The sequence below is a fragment of the Aphis gossypii genome, chromosome 3, assembly GCF_020184175.1.
Source record: "Aphis gossypii isolate Hap1 chromosome 3, ASM2018417v2, whole genome shotgun sequence".
Taxonomy (NCBI): Eukaryota; Metazoa; Arthropoda; class Insecta; order Hemiptera; family Aphididae; genus Aphis; species Aphis gossypii.
In genome coordinates this window covers 18,177,256-18,197,982 of record NC_065532.1, presented here as the reverse complement: position 1 = coordinate 18,197,982, position 20,727 = coordinate 18,177,256, and the positions used below count along the sequence as shown (strand labels likewise).

General features: G+C 24.4%; 1 protein-coding gene across 2 annotated transcripts; it reads left to right on the top strand.

Moving 5' to 3' along the window:
* The first annotated feature begins 2,143 nt into the window (after positions 1 to 2,143).
* Positions 2,144 to 19,183, top strand: LOC114125432 (cytochrome b5). 2 transcript variants are annotated; one of them, XM_027989069.2, is made up of 5 exons: positions 2,144 to 2,566; positions 7,142 to 7,279; positions 15,289 to 15,417; positions 16,714 to 16,790; positions 18,769 to 19,183. In XM_027989069.2, the coding sequence occupies exons 1-5, from the start codon at positions 2,456 to 2,458 to the stop codon at positions 18,845 to 18,847; spliced, it is 534 nt and encodes a 177-aa protein (XP_027844870.1). In that variant the 5' UTR covers positions 2,144 to 2,455; the 3' UTR covers positions 18,848 to 19,183. The 2 variants fall into 2 exon arrangements, with proteins under 2 accessions (XP_027844870.1, XP_027844871.1); XM_027989070.2 differs by lacking the exons at positions 2,144 to 2,566; positions 7,142 to 7,279 and adding an exon at positions 14,551 to 15,163.
* The last annotated feature ends 1,544 nt before the right edge of the window (positions 19,184 to 20,727 follow it).

Here is a 20,727-nt window from a genome sequence, read left to right as displayed (position 1 = left end):
AATGGACCCTAGATTTACTATTTTTTTCGAACATTTATAGTTGTAAATAAATAAGAGAATTAATAAATTATGTTCAATGTTAGAAATCAAGTTTACAAAGGTTATTTAATTATTGAGTATTTAAGTTTATTAAATTAATTTATAATTATTTTAACGAACTTACTGCAAAATGAATAAGAATATTATTATAAGTACGTAAAATATGTCTGCGTAAATTAAAATATATTTATGACTTTATGAGTAGGTATTGTAATATCGTAGCCCGTAAGTACATGGTACATTATAATTTAGATGTAAGTATCTTAATAAGATCTAATATCAGTAAAATCAAATTTTTATTTTATATCGATCGTATACTTAATCAACTATGCTAACCACGGCTTTAGATAGGATCCTAAAGCCGTGATGCTAACTAACTTGGTGTTACTGGTATTAATATATTATTGTGGTTATTTCAAACACTGAATCACATTTGAAACGTATCCATACTTATATCTATAAGTAGCAATTCAATTTTAAACCATGCCCCAAGATTACTATGTATGATGATCGCTATTTTAATGTTATACCTACAATGTCTCATTTTTAGAATTTCAATAAATAGTATAGTCATACATGGTACCTACATAGGTATATTGTATTAAAATTCATAAGATTAACTTAAAAATTTAAAGTATAACTACGCTATCGCCTGTTTATGTAATTATAAAAAACTTTATAAAACATACTATACAATATTCATTGGTACTATACAATTTATGTTTCGATATTGAATAATAAACTACCGGCCTATCTACTATATCTATGTTTTTGTTTAAACTTTATATTATTTATTATACAGGCATAGAACATATACAGTGGTACAGATATTTTTGATGAACTTATTATATGCGTATATGCGATTATACATGTCTGTACAAGTATAGTAAGTTTCCTGTAAACCTACTTTAGAGGTAAGAACAAATTGTTTTTAAAATACTTTATGAATTATTTTCATAACGAAAATATTAAAATTAGATAGGTATGTTAATTGTATTGTATAATATACAAAGTTGTAGATATTATTTGATTATTGATTACAAAAACTATTTTTTTATTTATAATATATTATATACATATTATGTATATAAAGTTCATTCCTTATAATTTTAGAATCGATAACCAAACATACGCCCAAGTTATTATGATAAGCACAAACCCACGTAGCCTTGTAGTTAGTAACATTGATTATGAATAGTATTTATTATTTATAAGCTATGTACAAGCATGTAGCATTCAATACAAGACAGTATGGTATAAACCCAATGTCCATGCTTAATAAGTAGATACTAGATACTAGGTACTATAGTCTTTCAAACATTAATGATAGGTATATTATTTAGGTGGTATATTGATTTTAAGTTAAATTTAAATTGATAGGTAACTAGTTATTAGTTATTTTTATAGTTGATCACTATTAATTCAAAAACTGACGTGTATATAGTATATACTATATATAAGTGATGTACCTAACTTTAATTTCCAATTGACATATCAAATTGACTGTTTTAATAACAAAGAATTATGTTAAATTATTGAGTTATAGTGTGTTTTTTGTTGTTAATTTTTAATATTTAAATACACAAATTATATATAAATAAAGTAAAGGATGATATTGGTATAAATTAAGCGAGTCGACTTATAAACATGGGACCAAGACCTATACTCTCTTAACGAATAAAAATAATATTAATTATAAGAATATTGAATAAAGCTGAATAATATTCAGTGAATATTAATAAATATACGCATATGATATAGGCACAGCGTAGTACAAATTTGAAATTATTAACTTTATTTATTTCAAACCGTTCAATCTTATATTAAAACGAATGGAATAAAAATATCACTATAAAACTATAATAATAATAATAATAATAATAAATCAATTTATAGATATTAATAATATTTTATTAAAATTCCTTATCACCAAATATATCTTTATACTTTTATTTATTTTTTTTGGCTATGGTTATTATATAATCCGTGATTAATTAATCATATCGGTTCAAATAGTTTAATATCGACTCAACGGCTAACATGATAATTATTAGGTACCAGAATATATACATTAAGCTTACTAATCTACTCTATATAGGTACTACGTATAGTAAATATTTCAGCGCACATACACATAATTTTATGTATATTCTATGCTTTGTTTAGAGGATCGACACTTCCTAAACTCGTACATTGTATTCAAATGATTTGATGTTAACATGAAATACTTGTTAGTAGGTAGCTATAGTACCACACGGCAAATTCGATTTCTAAATGTGTAATATAATATGTTGTTTAAATGTATAGTTAAATTTTAATGTTTTAACAAATTTGTTAGATAAGTATATAATATAGGTATATATAATATATACACAGTCATTATAAAGTTACGTTTGATAATAAGAATATTGCAAATATGTCTATACATTGTTACACTCCTAACACAGTATCCAATCATAAAACAACTAGTGATGCTTGGATCAGCATTCATGGAAATGTATATAATATTACCAATTTCATTACAGTGGTGAGTACTGACTACTACATATTAATCATAAATTCATATACTCACATACTATCATATTATTTGGAAATCGCTAAATTATAAAATATTATTAGATACTTAAATCAAATGACACCACTGAGTGCCTGCCATTTATGCATCAATATTAATAATCAAATTTACTTCTTATATACTTTTATGTATATAGATTTTAAATCGTTTTAATAAATAAATAGTTATATAGGTATATGCCAACCTATTATTACGTATATTATAAAACAAATTGTATGCATAATTTACAACACTATAATTTTACGATGTATAATTAGGTAGGTATTATATTATACATTAGAATTATAAACATCGTATCTGTAATAATTGCAGTGACAATTTTATAAAGAATTGACTAAAAGTAATAAAGATATAACTTTATATGTATACCTATAAATATCGTATTTAAAACATGATCTTATTATAAATATTATTTATTAACCTATTGATTATAATAAATTATATAATACATGGTGTATTGTATTTGTTGGTTTTTATACAATATCATTACTTATTATAATTATTTATATTCCAATCAACTATTACAGCGCTGAGTAATATTAATATAGTATTCATTTTTAATTGTAAAATATAATAGGTTAGATTTTTGAAGAAAAAATATGGACATAAGTAGCTATTAACAAAATAGATGTAATAAATTGAATTTAATTAAAATTTATTTAACCAATACAATAAATTGAAATTATTCTTAAGCACCATCAATAATGTATAAAATAATTTGAATATTAACAGCATCACAATCAATATAATAAATGTATACAATTTAAATGCACAAAACAAGAATGTTCAATTTATATTATACTTATTAATGTTATCAAAATAAAATATAATAAAATCATAGTCTTATAGATATATAAAATTAACTATGCACAATAGATACCTACCTGGCGAAATTACTGATCAAATAAAAACACAAAATTACTATAAATTATGCAAATTATAATTTCCCACAACAATATAAAACATTTAGAAAAAAATAATAATAATAAACCGACCGAGAATCCTATATTGAATGCATTTTATGCGAGTCGATGGTAGCTTTGTAGATACCGATGGTAAAATATATAATAACGAAATTTAGATACAACGAACAAGAAAAAAAAAGCGGGTAAGTGGTTTACCGCTCTGCTGTACATTATAGGTACCGTGTGGATCACTATTATATATTATAGGAGTGTTAAATTTGAATCTAATGATGGTTATCATTATTGTATACGAAAAACGATTCTGAACGAAGATGATTTGTCAGCGTAGGATATAATTTTCAGTGGTTGGTGTAAAAGGTGGTTTATGTTTTAATGACCTGAATACACCAAAATTTAAGTTCTTTTATAATTATTGTAAGCTAAACTAATGAAAAATCTTGTATTAAATTTTCAACTCTTAGCTACTTATGTAAAAATTTTTATGAATTATACCTACAAAATAATTTGCAAATATTCATGATTTTGACGAATTTTTGTCAATATTTGAACTTCAAATGCTAATAAAAAAAAAATGTGCCTATGTATTCTTATAATTTTTAAATCGCTATAAGAGTAACTTACGATAAACTTTGTATTAAATTTTCAAGTATTTTTATTGGGCCAAAAAAATTTTATCGACTTTTCAAAAAAAAATTTTCAGAAAAATTGAAAATTTCAGTTGTCTATAAATAGCTCGGAAAAAGTCAAAATATTTTTAAAATTATGTAAAGAAAATGCCAAATCTAAATAACTGGTGAAATTTTCAAGTTTAAATAGTAGTAAATATTCAAGTTTATATTTTTTGAATAATAACAAATATTTAAAATCGTTTGAGGATAAATCGTTATCGTTACGATATTTCTTAAAAATTTAAAATTCAAACACACTTAAAATTTTTCCTATAATGATGCTTCGAGTTTCCTCTATAGATACTTGAAGGAAAACTTAGTGTTGTATTTTTAATCCTTAGTTATTAACACAAACAATTTTATGATTTTTCAGCTTCAAATTTACTTGCAAATTTTCGCGTTTTCGACTGCAGATTGCGTAAAAATTTGAATTATAAACGCTTATAAAAAAAAATTTTTTTAGCTACAATAATAAAAACTCGTAAGGAACCTTGTTTAAAATTTTCAAGTTTTTTTGGTCATCCAAAATTTTTTTACCGACACTTCAAAAAAAAATTCGCATAAAAATCGAAAATTTCAGTGGTCTATAAATAACTCAAAAAAAGTCAAAATTTAACTGTATTTAGATAACACTAACATAAACATTTGGTGAAAATTTAGTATTTACAGTGATTAATTTTTGAGTTACAACTATATAAAAAAATCGATTTGGTAAAAATGTCCGTTTTTCCGTCACTTTTTTTTTGTTTTTCTCGATTTTTTTGAAAACTATTGGAAAATGTTTACTTTTGACTTCTATAATGCACCAAGGATATTCACTTTGCCATCGGAAATCACCCCCAAAGTTTGAAATTAATAAAACATTATTTCGACTAGTTATGCTGTACACAGACACACAAAAAAAAACACATCATTGTAAAATCATAATACATTCATCACTTCGTTCAGAATTTAAAATTATATATAATTGATAAACCAGCCATATAAAATATAAATTATAATCACCGGTGTATTAATGTATTTTTATAATATGTAGTTTTTATGATTGAACAGCGTAATGCTATTTTTTAAATAATCATAATACCTACTGATCATCCAGCGTATAACAGAGTATATAGTAAGTCCTCACTTGCCAACCTTTTTATTTTTATATCTTTTAAATAATAGTTATTAAATTACAAAATGAAAACCTTTGTATCGCAGAGTATAGCCCTCGGGAGTATACTGGGGCCGAAGAGTGGTGGTTAAGTGAAAAAAGCAAGGAGTAAAACGCCCTATAGTTACTAATAGACAATTATAATAATTATATTACTAATATAAAATATTCAAAGATATAAAAAAGCCAACTTAGTCTCAACTCAGAATGGTTTTCGTATGCAATGGTTTATTTTTGAATTACCTATTTATCTATTTATTATTATTATTATATATTTATAGTAAGTAAATTACGTATATTATTGTAAAATTGCTCTAACTATTATTAATAGAATAGGCAATAATAAAAATAATTCAAATTATATATAAGTACTACGATTAGGTAATCTTATTTTGATTTTTGAAAAGTCTTTGCTTTCATATTATGATCTCTTTGTTTGATATCTGTTGCACTTAAAAGCTTAATACCACGAACTACTACATGTAGTAGTTCGTGCTTAATACGAATAAATTGTTTATGCTTATAAGTTAAAATTAATATTACTGTAGTATGCTGTAATATATATTTATAGCTATTATAATTAACGTGAACTAATAATTTATTATTGATCAACAAGTTAACAAATGATTAATTAATAATTATTCATTAAAAATATAGTTATAGCAAAATGTTATAGATACTAATAAAAAAATATATTGTTATTAAACCGAGTAGACACTTAAATTTAAATTCATGATAAATTTATGTCATGTTATTTTTTTATATATAATGTTGAAAGTAACACAACGAGTTAGAAACTGATACTTATTATATAACTGTAAGTGTTGTCTACGTATATACGATATACCTATATCTTAAGTAGATATCTTCAAAATTATGACTAACATTTATTACAAATTAATTTAAATTACGGTAAATATTCATAATATTTTAAATAGAAATATTAGTGATACTTTATTGGTGTAGACACTTATAATATAAATCAGTGTGGTTTTCAATCTTTTTAGGTCCACAACCCAAATTTAACCCTAAAAGCTATCATAATCCATATTATTTCACTTTTACAGAAAGTAGCTCTAAAAAATCAAAATTTTTTTTTTACTTTTTATCATAAAATGTATAGCTTTGTAATGTATGCGTAGAGTGTACTTGTTTCCTGTAGCTGTGATTGATATTAGCATTTAGCACCTTATAATATAATATATAGTTTATGTTTATACAGTATAACACATCATATAAATATCTTAGAATATATTATAAATATTATAATATTATACAATAAATTAATAAAATTCTTACGACCAACTAAAAATTGACTTGTTGTCCACCAATGGGTCGCGGTCCTCAGTTTGAGAAACGCTGATATAAATAGTTGCAATAATGACTGCACTGTACAAACATTAATACAACTAAAGTTATCAGTTTGAGAACTTTAAGTTTTTTTGTTTAATTATTAATAGTTATTGGTTAATACTTTCAAAACAATTAAAACGCTATGATATAGGTAAAGTTCTTCCGAATGCAATTTATAATTTTGGTAATTTTGATATAAATATCAATGGAGTAAAGTTATCTTGCGCAAAACAGTTTTTATCTATCTTACGCGTGTATGTATAAGGTAAAGACAACTGCACATGTGGGTATAGCGTCTTCTTACTTTTTTTAAAAATTATGAATTCGTTAAATTTATCTTTAAGTTTATAATATAATAGGTTTTTTTAATGATACTAGTATTATTAAAAAAATTAATATAATCATGATTAAATTATAATTTTAGCACCCAGGAGGTGAAGAAGTTCTTGTTGAAGCAGCAGGAACAGATGCAACAGTGTGTTTCGATAGTATAGGACACTCAGATGAAGCTTATAAATTAATGAACGATTTAAAAATAGGAAAATTGTCTTCAAAAGATGAGGTGAGTTATTATATTAGGTTACATATTATATATGTATTTATATGGTAAAAATATAATATAATTGTTATTGTTATTATAGTTCTAAATACGTATATAAATAATATATATGAAAAAAGGTTTTATATCACATATTACTTAAGGTGACACTATAATAACAGTATTATTATTGTTATTATTTGATTTTATTAAATATATTACACTGCAGTTTCAAAATAAATACAAGTGATAGAATATTATTGTACCTACATCTAGTCAATAAACGTGCTTAGAAATGTTTTAATTTTTCGCTATTTGAAAAAGAAACTACTTTCTTTTCCACAAAGTTCATAAATTTTGTTACTTAATATTTCATACTAATATTTTTAATTAATAAAATTAAATATTTCAGTATTTATGGAATAAATTCTTTAATAATAATGTTCTGTATGGACTGTATGTACAATATAAGTACTCGTTGATAATTTATTATTGACCAAAATATCATTGTCATTGTTTAAACCGTACTTTTATTAAAGTAGTTAAATATTATAAATTCCAAAATCCTTGGGCTGAAATATTAAGCTATTACTATTTAGTATTTAATATTAATACATAATTAATTTGAATTAACTGAATAATAAATAACATATACATGCCATACGGTTTTATGTGGTACAACCTTCAAGTTATTATTTTACCTATGTGCTTGCGTGGTAAGCAATCCAACTGTATGTATGTATTATCTATACATTGTTTTAAGAATTAAAAATTAATTATATATTAAAACAATATCTAAAATACAATATTTGATTGATTTTTGGTTATTAATTATTATACATTAATATCCATTATTCTATTATTTAAAATTATTGTTAGATGTTTGTTTATATAGTTATAAGAAGCTCTAATAAGCTGTAATTTATAAGATTGTATAATAATGTGGTATAATACTGCAGGTACTTATAAAAAAAAATTGAACGTCTTAGGTAATTAAATTATCATTTATTAAGTGTTTAAATTATCCATAGTCGATTAGACTATACACTTAAAAATAAAATGTATATTGAAATAATGAAATGCTTAACGTATACTAAAATATTTTAAATTTTACCATTATACATAATTTTTATCACTAATGTATTAATACCTATCTATTTAATCCATGTTTGCAATTTATGAAAATAAATTTTATCAATTGATTTAACTTAGGTATTGTATCAGCGGTGTAACAACAATCGATCATTCATACTATAATTTATCGACTATCGTCTATCATCAAGGGTACCTAACTGATGATATAGTATTTATTATGATATACGTATACAAATATGGATCATGAATGAACAGATAATGAAATGAACTAATAATACAAATTAATATGTTCATCGCTCATATTTTGTAATAATATTTTAAATTCTGAAATTCTGATAGTAGATCGATAAATATATTGGCTATACAACGATGTGGTTGGTATTCAGTCTCCAACTTCGAGGATAGTTTCCGGTAAAAAAATTGGGTCTAGTTAGTCTTTTGGTGAGACAATATTATAAACTAATCATAATTTTCAAAATAATCGGAAAAAGCTAAAAATTAATCGAAAAATAAATATAAAACTAATTTTTAACAAAATCAATTTTGTTTTTGTAGTTAGTTTTTTTAACACAACTAAAAAATATTCGAAGTATGTAATTACAATTTTTTTTCATAAGCGTTTAAAGCTTAGGTAAATGCATCAAAATGACACATAATATGATAAATTACTGAACCTAATTAAAATTTAATAAAACTTTTAATTTGCACTTATACATTTTTAAAATGTAACACAATTTTTCATAATAATTAAAAATTGTTGTTATAAAATCATCCTATAAATTTTTTATGAGTGATTAGTGATTACTATACATTTTGACAACATTGGATATACTCACACTTAAAATAGAGAATGATTTTTCTTTAAGCGATATTTATTATTATTCGAAAAATATTTTTTATAAATACTCGAAAAGTCGAAACAGCTATTGTATGATCATTACTTAAATTATTATAGTTTCTATACCTACACAATGAAATTTTAAAAATATTTATTTAAAAGTACCTATACCTAACTATTATATTTATATATGTATACAACTTATTAATGTGAATGGTATTAGGCGCAATATTTGTCAAAACTATAACATTTATTAACAAAATGTAATTATTAATACAATAAGTATAAATTAACAAATTTTTTACTTTTGGTAAAATTTTTGTAAATAAAGATCATAGATAAAATATAATGTCAGACTTATATTTAATAACTTGTTTATAGTCTATTATTTAATATACCAATATTATAATATATGTTAAACTATTTTTTTCATAAAACTTCAGATACATTATAAATTATAATTTATATTATTAATTATTATAATACTATTATGTCATATAGGCAGTGGCGTAGTTACAGGGAGTTTGTAAGCCCCCCCCCCAAAAAAAACAGAAATCTTTAACTGAAATACGCAGTTCCTTTGTAAAACCTAAACAAAAATATAAAATTGCTTTTAATAAAAAATCATGGTTTATTTATTTTATAAACAAAAATATTTATTATTAAATAATAAATAATAATATTTTATAACTTTAAATACATAAGATATAGACGACATAAAAATGTTTTGATAACATTTAAATTAGTTCTTACGCTGTAAGTCTTTCCTATTAGATAGTTCTTGCATAAGTGTATTGCATATATGTCATCTCCCTTGTACAAATTCGTCAGTTTGTCCATAAAATGAAACTCAATCGCTTGATTTCAAGCTACAGAATAATATAGTTGCCATAAATTAGTCCAGCTCTCAAACACACTCTGATAAGCTTATCTTTTTCATATTGGTTAGAACAAAATAAAAATGACGTTTAGTACTAACAACTTGTAATTTGTATCATAAATATATTTTAACCCTCCCCTCCAGAAAAAATCGTATCTGCATTTACAAATGATGGAATTTTTCTAATATAAATTTCTAATAATTAGTCATGCTAACGTAAGTACAAAAATATTTTAATATAAGTAAATCAAAAAATAAATGATTGATAATATAATAACTAGACTCATAGGTATCATTAGTATAGGTATAACATAGATATATAAATTATAAAGTTAATACGTTATAACTTAAAATAATTAAAAACACCGTATTTAAGCAATTAAGTATAGCCTTGGTATTTGACCTTCACGAATCAAACTTGGTTACTTAAAAGTATAGGTACCTGATAGCTATATAATTTATACCTTTATAAAAATACATTGATGTATTATGCCAGTTAATTTGAAATTAAACATCGTCTATAAATTTATTATTTTATACTCTAGATTTTTAGCTTACAATATATAATATAATATCTTATTTTTAAGTTAAAACTATTGAAATATTTAGAGTATATTTTTTGAAATTAAACATAATTTATATACAAGTATTTTATTTTATAAAGATTTCAGTTTGCATATCATTTCTAGATCAAGATGTTTAGATTTATATTATGGTTTTTTACACTAAAACTATAGTTATTATCATACATATTAGATAGGTAAGTACAGTGGTACTATATTAGTGATTAGTATACTATCCTTCATCATTGATACATGGAATTGTAATAAAAAATATTTGCATTTTCAAGTTTATTTAAACAAAAAAAAATATAGTTAATTATGTAATTTTAATATTGCGTCATGGGATGTATTACAAGAACGTACCTATTACTGTGTATCAGAATATATTATAATTATGTATATAGGACATAGGTATTAGGTATAGTACCTATATCAATATTTATTTTTTAACAAATTTTAATAGACTTAAAACTGTTATTGAATCTGATATTATTATGTTGAATTCATATTTCATATGCATATAATATAGCTTTATATTTTCATGTAGGTATTGTCAAAAAAATTCCGAAATTACGTCTATTATCTATCTTTCAGTTCTGAAAAGTAAATAACATAATACAAGACCTGTATTTTTCCTACCTTCGTCCATCTAATCTTTATAGCAATACAGTTTAGCTATATTATTATATTTACGATACATGTCCTTTATACATAAATAACCCAGTTTTGGTAGGCACTAGTTCTAAACATACTCGTTATATTCCAAATCACAACCTTTAAATCCACTAACCGATTTCCATGTACAATATTTAATCCGTGTCTGCCGTGTCTGAGAGGATTAGTTTGGAGCGATGATATATTATAACAAATTTTTTTCCAAGGTAGGATTGTTAACCATTTAAGTGGACCAGTTAACGCACAATTCAATTAAGGATACATGGATGTTATTGAAACATAATTATTATATAAAATGTAAGAATGACGTAAATTAATAACAACTACTTTTACATTTAACTTTTAAGTTTTGCACTTTTTTGAACAACAACATGTATTTCAAATTTTTTTATACTAAGTAGAATAGATTTCTGAAACTTCGAATATTTAAAAATCTAATTTTAAACAAATAAACAATATAGTAGTTAATTAGTTATATAGACAACTATTAACTATCAATTTAAAGATAAGATGAGCTGAGGAATGTGGGAAAGTGAAGTTATAATTGGGCATACTTTTTTTTAGCAATACGATTGAGCATAGTCGCATAGATATTTTTAAACGTTGCCTCACTATGCAATACCGTAATAAGTTATAAGTAGGTACTATAAAATTACAATTACCTAAATAAAATTAGAGTTTATAATAATAAATAAAAGTTTTCAACTAGTATTTAAATTTAAAAAATATTGAAAATTTATTATTTTTTTAGAATAAAAAAATAAAACATGATTTTTCTCTAACTAAGTATATTTTTAACTTAGCAATACAAAATTATCTAGTTTATATATTTACTATTATTATTCTTGAATGGAATAATGAGTCATTATTACGTAGTGTATACCCATGCAATCGTTTTTTTAATTAAATAACCATATAATATTATTGTAATTTTTTTAATTAATATGTTGTATAATATAGACCCAGAGTTGTTTTACATAATATCAAATATTCAAGTTCATTCCAATAATGAACACATATTAATTATTATTCAAACGGCAACATTGCAGCATTTATTATGCTCAATCGTGTAGATTTTCTTTAGTATTTCTACACCTTTTACTTTTTACTTTTTAGTAAGCGTAAGCCCACAATTTTCATTTGCTCAATTAGATATACTTAATATTTCGCTGACCCCCATTTTATTTTTAGTTGAAATCATTCCAATGAAAGTGTTAAAAATATACATATATTGTACCTATAGTTCATATTTTTTATTGAATTTGCAAAATCTTTAGGTAATACAATAAGGTTAGGTAATAGGTAATACAATAATTAAATGTCATAACAAAAATAATTATAAGAAGATCCTGAGGATCAAATGATTAGAGAAAATATCCATTAATATCACTCTACAAATAAACATATTTTCTGTAGAGGATACATTTTATATGAGAAAATTTGAATGATTATCAATATAGTTTTTGATGGAATTTTTTACAGAGTTTAGATGCTTGATCGGGGGTGGTCAAGTTTATATTTAACGGAGTTTAAACTTTAAGACAGAATAATTAATTTACTCAATTCACTGGTATTATTAATTATTACATTTGCAACTGGAAACGCTGTGTAAAATCAGCTATAATTAATAAATATATCTAATTTATAAAATCAAAGGTCTAAAACGTATGACTCTTATGTAATAATAATTCGTCAATAGATTCAGTAAGATCTTTTATGTCATAACTCATAACCCATAGGTTACTTTTTACTTTTCAACACATGAATGTTGATTATAACTGATTCATGAAAAAATATTAATTTTTAATTTATACATTTTATTATGTTTAATAAGTACTGATTAAGTATCTACCTAACTATAATTATTGTACACAAATACTTAAATATTATAATAGTATGGGTACATTGTATAGCAACTCGTACCTAAGTGATAACTGATAAAGTTTCTTTCACAAATGTAAAACATAAATTCATTAACGTACCATATTTCGTACTGTCTAGTGACTACTGAAGAAGTGAAGTCTGAAATCAGTTAAATACTTAAATCGCATCATCATTCATCATTCATTAGTTCGAGGAAGTCAAGGGCAACCCTATTGTCGGCGGTGGGTTTGGAGGGGATCGAAACGAGTGCGCACTGCGCAGTTGTCCCGAGTTGTTGACTCGGCAATGGCATTGTATACTTATAACTTATAAGTTATAAGTATTATTATTCTTAATAATATAATGTAATTAACTATATAGATATACTCATCAAATAATATTTTAGTAAGATTTTTGTGGTGCACAATAGAAACACGTTTTTCGTCAACGGTATAAACCAGGTTAATTAATACCTATTCAATAAGAATAATATTAACAATGCAACAGAAATTCAGAAAAAAAAGAAAAACATAACTATACCGATACGACTCGATTCGATTCATGGTAACAAGTTGAAGTTACAACTAACATAGGTATACCTAATGTGCCAAAATATATTTAATACTGCCCATTTCTAGTTGTGTAGGTAATAGGTACCTAGTTACTATTGAATGGACCTAAAAAAAAATGTTTAATAACGGTTTTTATAGTTATGGACTTATGATATAATTAATTAATTGTATATTTGTATAATATTATATTTAATAGTATATTAGTGTATAATATTATAAATGTAATAGTGTAATTACTAAAATAGTAAAATCACTAATCAGTATCAACTATCAACTATATAACTATTAACTAAATAAATAACCTAAACTTATGGCTTATACTAAGGTTACTGGTTAGTAATATATGGTCTATGAATTAAATACAAGTACAACTATCAGCTTACTACGATGCCACTATCACAGTATGTCAGTATCTCAGAATAGATTTAACTATACATCTATTCAGTGATACTATTACCATCGCGGATAAATAAGATAAATAAGGATAATTTATAGTTATTATTTTGTTGTTGTCGATTACGATAATTAATGTTAATATTGCTGATCGTCTCGGTGACTGGTGAATGATTTTCTCGATTTAAGGATTAAATCACACACCCTAACATTACAATTAGTACGTTTTTCGCGGTAACAGGGGTCCGGGGAGTATTTATCATTGATTATGAAAAATTGAAAATAAATAATAATATTATAATAATGTTTATAATCAACGGTATTACCAATCTTTTTATTTTTATCAATTTCGATGATAAAAGTCGCAATCGCCCGCCGATAAGCCGCGCACGTCATAATCATTAATCGTGAATACACCAACAAACCGCTGCGACGTCGATTCGCGGCAGTGGTCGGCGCAATCACCTCTCAACTCGTAGTTTTTACCACTCCCACCGATTCGCATTACCGTGTACCGAATTACGAATACCGGTCCGGTACTCCGGTCGTCGTGTACTCGTGTCTATTTCAGTCAATATTACCGTTGGTCGTCGCTCATTGCCCGTTCCCGTTTTTTAACTACGTAATTATTACAATCCGTACCTATTGATATAACGCGGCCAGAGCACCGTTCGTTCGTTCGTTAGCCGACTAACCCAGGTCTTGTCCGCCGTGTATTCCGACGTCGGTATTCGATAACGTGAATAAAAATAATATATTATTACTTACAGTCGGCGTTGTAGGCGTTGTTAGTGTTCTTTTTTTTTTTTTTTTTTAATTTCTCGTTTTTTTCGCCCGTCACGCGTTCGTGTTTCGCGCTCCACACTTTCGTAGCTCACACCGCTGTGCGATAATTACCCCTAAATCACAATGACCGAAAAAGAAGTGAAAAAGTACTCGTTGGCCGAGGTTGCCGCAAATGCGAACGCTACCAATCCGTGGATCGTGATCGACGATTGCATATACGATGTCACAGAATTCCTAAATGACGTACGTCCACCGCCGTTGTCGTAGTCACGTCCATCCCGGTTGTGTTCCGCCGGGTACACGTCGTCTAGCCGTCGGTTTTGATAATTAATCCATTGTTTAATCTGTGTTTTTGTTTTTGCTTATAGCATCCCGGTGGTGAAGAAGTCCTGCTGGAACAAGCCGGCAAGGATGCAACCGAAGAGTTTGAAGATGTCGGACACTCGAGCGACGCACGCGAAGTCATGCAAAAATACAAGATCGGAGAACTCATAGAAGTAGGTGTTCTTGTCATAGCAATATTGAATAGGTATTGTCATTGATTAAATATACGTACATTTGATCAATGATATTGTGCTGATTGTGATAATATTTTGGTTCCACTTTGTATGCACATTTTTTACCCTACACCCAGTATCTAAACAGTATTTTTTTAAATTTCGAGGACAAACATTGTTTGATAACTTGCACATTTTAATAGTGACTAATGAGTTCTTATCTTGATTTCAAACAGTGTTTGGTAGCTGGCAAATTGTATGTGGTTATGGATCGCTGATGATGTTGGTATGTTAATGTGTTTACTTGATTTGTTATATTCTATGGTGATGCAAAACAGAGATGACTTAACAATAATTTAATATCGTAATATTGATTTCATGAATATAGATTTCTGATTGTAATTTTTAGTGAATTCCTGGGTGTCATTAATTGAAGTACTATACTTCCTAATTTTACCAATAAGTCTGTTAGAGATAAACAGGGGTCAATAAACTTTTATTGTATTGAAATTAAAGGTAATTTATCCTACTACTGATGTAAACAACAATAAGTAATACAGTTATGTATGTGTCATTGTATATTGCAATATATATATATATATATATATAAGTGTGATGAGGAAAAGAATAATTCTGATTTTAAATCTAATTGTTTATTTTATAACAGAACTCTTGAAATTATATGTACCTAATCTAACTTACTTAAGCGTTTTTTTTTTGTATTTAAAATTATTATAACATCTGAAAATACCTAATTACATACTTTTAAATGTCTGACTTAAATTTACTCTCCATAATACCTGTAGATTGGCAAAATGTTAGATTCCATAATTTATTAGTGTTACTAAATTAGCTTACTATGTTTTTGAATAAAAAAGTGGTTGGTTATTTATATTTTCAATATAATAATTTTACTAACAAAATTATTTAATTTTGGTAAATTAATTAATTAAAAGTATTACATTTATATAAATAGTATTCATTAAACAAACAGTAACATTAATATTATTAAAATTTATTTATTTGAATAAACTACAAAAAATAAAAAAAAAATAGTTACATTTATATCTTATACATTGACATTTGATTTTTGGGTATGTAATATTATCTAAAAAGATTTATTTTTTTAGCTGTTAGTATTGATATTTTTGAAACTAGTTATTTATTTGTTTCATATTTATTGAATTGTAGTTTTGTATTAATCATTATTCAAAACTAATATTTTAATAAATAAAACAATTTAATTGTAATAATTAATATATGTCAGAAAATTAACAATTAATTTATTAATTATAGGAGGATAAAAGAAAAAATAAGAAACCCGTGAAGAAACCACCACCTGCAGCATCAAGTGCATCTGGAGATGATTTTAGGTTAGTACGATGTGTAAAGAAAATGAATTTTCGTTTGGGTATTATTTTATTAATTTGTATTATTATACTAAGTTTTTTTTTTAAGAAATATGTTTAAAAATGAAATATAAGAAGACATTTAGGTTATGTTTAAGGAAATTATATTGATGGGTGTATAAATTAACTTACTTAACATAGTTTGAATTTATTGTTAACAAACCACATAATTTGTTGCTTTAATCAAGTTAAATTGAAGTTTGAGTTATTACTTAAATTTTTTCTAACAAATATATGTACCTACCTTTTAAATTGAATTAAGAGGACGCTATATCCGCATGTGTTGTTTCTGTCTTATACAGGCGTTACATAGTTAATAAACTATTTTGTGCTGGAATACTTAACACTCTCGATATTTATACCTAAATTTTAAATCGCATTGAGAAGAACTTAACCTGTGTTGTAGCGTTTTAATTTTTTTGATAGTGGTAACCAATAATTTTTAATAATTAAATGAAAAAACCTTAAGTTCTCATACCGAAAACTTAAATTGTATTCATGTTATCAAAAAAATTAAAACTCTAAAATACTGGTAAAGTTCTTCTCAATGCGATTTAAAATTTGGGTAATTTTGGTATAAATATTGAGGGAGTAGTTGTCCCGCGCAAAGCAGTTTTTAACTATGTTACGCATGTATAAGACAGAAACAATACATGCTGGTACCTATAGCGTCCTCTTAATAATATTTAGTGCTTCTGCTATAGGTGATAAGTGCTAAAATTAAATTAATTGGTAGTTCATTCTCTATATACAAATTTTATACATTTTTTTTTTATAGAATAATAATTAATTTTTTAAAATTAAGAATATTATTATAAATATTATATTCAAAACCCATGACTATTTTATTATATTGTCTTTACTATGTGGGACATACAAATAAACAATTATATTTTGATTACATATCTTTTTATTTCTACATCAACATGGTTAATAATACGTTATAACTTACAACTAATAATTGTTTACAATCATAGTCGTTAGAGCATAAGTAATAATTCAATATAGTACTCTTGTTTACAAGCCTTTGACATAGTATATGTATACAAAATTAAAAATACTTAGGTATATGTTTTTACATAAATTATAAATTGTACTTATAAAAATTTTATTTATGCTAGTCAAATAAATTTTAATATTACTTGCCACTGTTTTAAAAGTATTTTGAGCAAAAATTATTAGTGCAATATTATGCAATATTCAAGTATATTATTTCTTATTATATTAACTAGCCTACAATTATATTTAAATCACAACTATATTTTATGTGTATTATTTGAGTGTGAACTAAATTTAAAAGTAGTATCAGATTTGTTCATTTACCATATATTAGTAATAAGTAATAACACTAATAACTCAAAGTTAATATAAGAATAAAAAATAATAACATTTCCTGTTGGCTGTGACATATTAATATAGTCGTTACTGACATTTTTCTAGAAGTTTTATTGACCTATTAATTATTCAAATTCTTTATTTTTGATTCATAATAATTTATATTTCTTAGCACATTATGTGTTCAATAATATTATAAAAGAATTAACAATTTATGTCTGATTTGCTGTGTTATTCATTAATTAATAATATTGATATCTTAGCATTTATTTTTTATAATATTTTATGATTATGTAAGAAAAAAAAATGATAAAAGTTATCAAAATATATTTGATGTATATAATATACATGTTAGTTTTATTTTTTTTAATACAAGTTTATTTGTGTTCACATTGGTTCTTGTGTTATTAACTTAATGTAGTTAAGAATTTTATTGTAATAGTTTGTTTTAATACCTACACTAAATATTTAATAGAAAAATAATGTTAATTTTGTTGACATGACAATATTTATACTTATCTCATTATTTTAAACTATTTATTATAAATTATGATGAATAATACATATATATTTTGTATTATAGTAATTCATGTTTTTTTTTTTTTAGTCTTTGGAAATCATGGTTGCTGCCTTTGACAATGGGAGTGCTTGCTATCTTCGTTTACCGATACTTTATTGCTTCATAAAAGACCAAAGTCATATAAGTTTATCATAAAGTTATTATTGTCAACCAAAATTCTGGGTTAACTCACAAATATTGTCTTTTGTGTATTTTGTCAGTGGTCAATCATTAAACTACATTCCATTCTATGTTTACTGTTTACATAATGTTTTCATTAATACAATCACAAAACATGAAAGATTTGTATAGTTTAAAAACTATTAAACTTATTTATTACAAGTAATATGACCGATTAAACATACATATAATGGTTAGACATGGTAGAAATTAGTAATTCTTGGAATTTAGTATTATTAATGTTTGAATGTTCAAAAAAATATATACATACTTAAAAAAAATATTTATTGTGTTTTTGAATACCTACAATATAATAAAATATACTACCTCAAATCCATTGATCTTTATATTTCTAATGATCAACTATTAATATTAATATAATTATTAATTAATATTAGTTAATTTTATAATTTATTTTAAAAAAGTTAGTAGTTTTAATGAGTTATGTAAATTTTCTTTTAATATCTATATTTTTATAAAATATTATTAATCCAAGATTTCCAAGATTAGTGAATAAAGAAGAAGACAGTTTAACTAAGGGTTTAACTTGTGTGTAGTAAACCAAGTCAACCCTTAAAGATTTTGAATTAGATTTAAAGAAATTGGATAGCGGTAAATTATTTTTATAAATTAAAGTTGGTTAATTAATGAATTAATAGTATATTGAATTTATTATGACCTGTATATTTGTGTCAAAAAATGCTTAAAATATAGCTATACATGAATCTTTATTCTAAAATGAGATAATAATTGTATACATTTTATTTACAAAATTTAAATCTCATTTCAATATTATAAATTTATACATTAACATTTGTTGTTCATATCAAACTTGTACATGAACTTATTAATTTTATTTTATTTAACTAGATTAAAATTGGAAAAAAAGGTTTCTAAAATCAATTTTATTTGAATCTTGAGTTTTCAGTTTTTAGTATAAAAAATGAAAAAAAAAAGGAAGTTTTATTTTCCAATGTATAATTTAAAAATATGATTTACTGGGTAAAAATTATAGTATTTATTATTTGTTTTAAAATTTAATTTTAGCTAATTATAATATTTAAATATTCTGCAAGACTAAGAAGGCAAGAATACTGTATTGTTATATAGTGTATATAGATGGAGAATATCAGTGGCGTAAATTTCCTTCAATTTCTGATGGTGCAAAGAAATGTTTTTATTTTTAACCCATCACTAACTTTGTTTGAAAATCCCCACCATTTTATACAATGAAATGCAAAACAAAATTATGATATTGTCATTTTTCAAGAGATAATCACTCATTCATTTGTGTGGAGCGCAGTCATTCTGTCCATACGTAACTTGATTCATACAACATAGCTTATTATTACTACTTTATTATCACTATACTTTCTTACTAAAGTGTAGGTTGTTAACTCATAAATGTCCATTTATAAATTAAAATGATATAAATAATGATTATCATGTGCTCTACACAATAAAACATAAATAATATACATGTTTTACAACAAAATCAAATTTAAAAAATCTTATCATCATAATGTATTATATATAAATACCGATTGTATTGATTGTATTCGTTTATTATATTTGAGGTATTACGTGTAAATGTGTAATGTCTCCATTTTACAAACTATAAAATATATATATATAATAAACTTCTATAAATACATAATATATTATTTATTAGATTGTAATATTTTGACGAATTGAGTGTAAACAATTAAAAATAGAAAAAATGTCATATTATGAAGTTGGAACGGATATTTTATACATAGGTATTATATTCAATGGAAAAAAAAATAGAGTGGCTAAAAAAATCGTAATGCAGTTTTTTTATGGTCT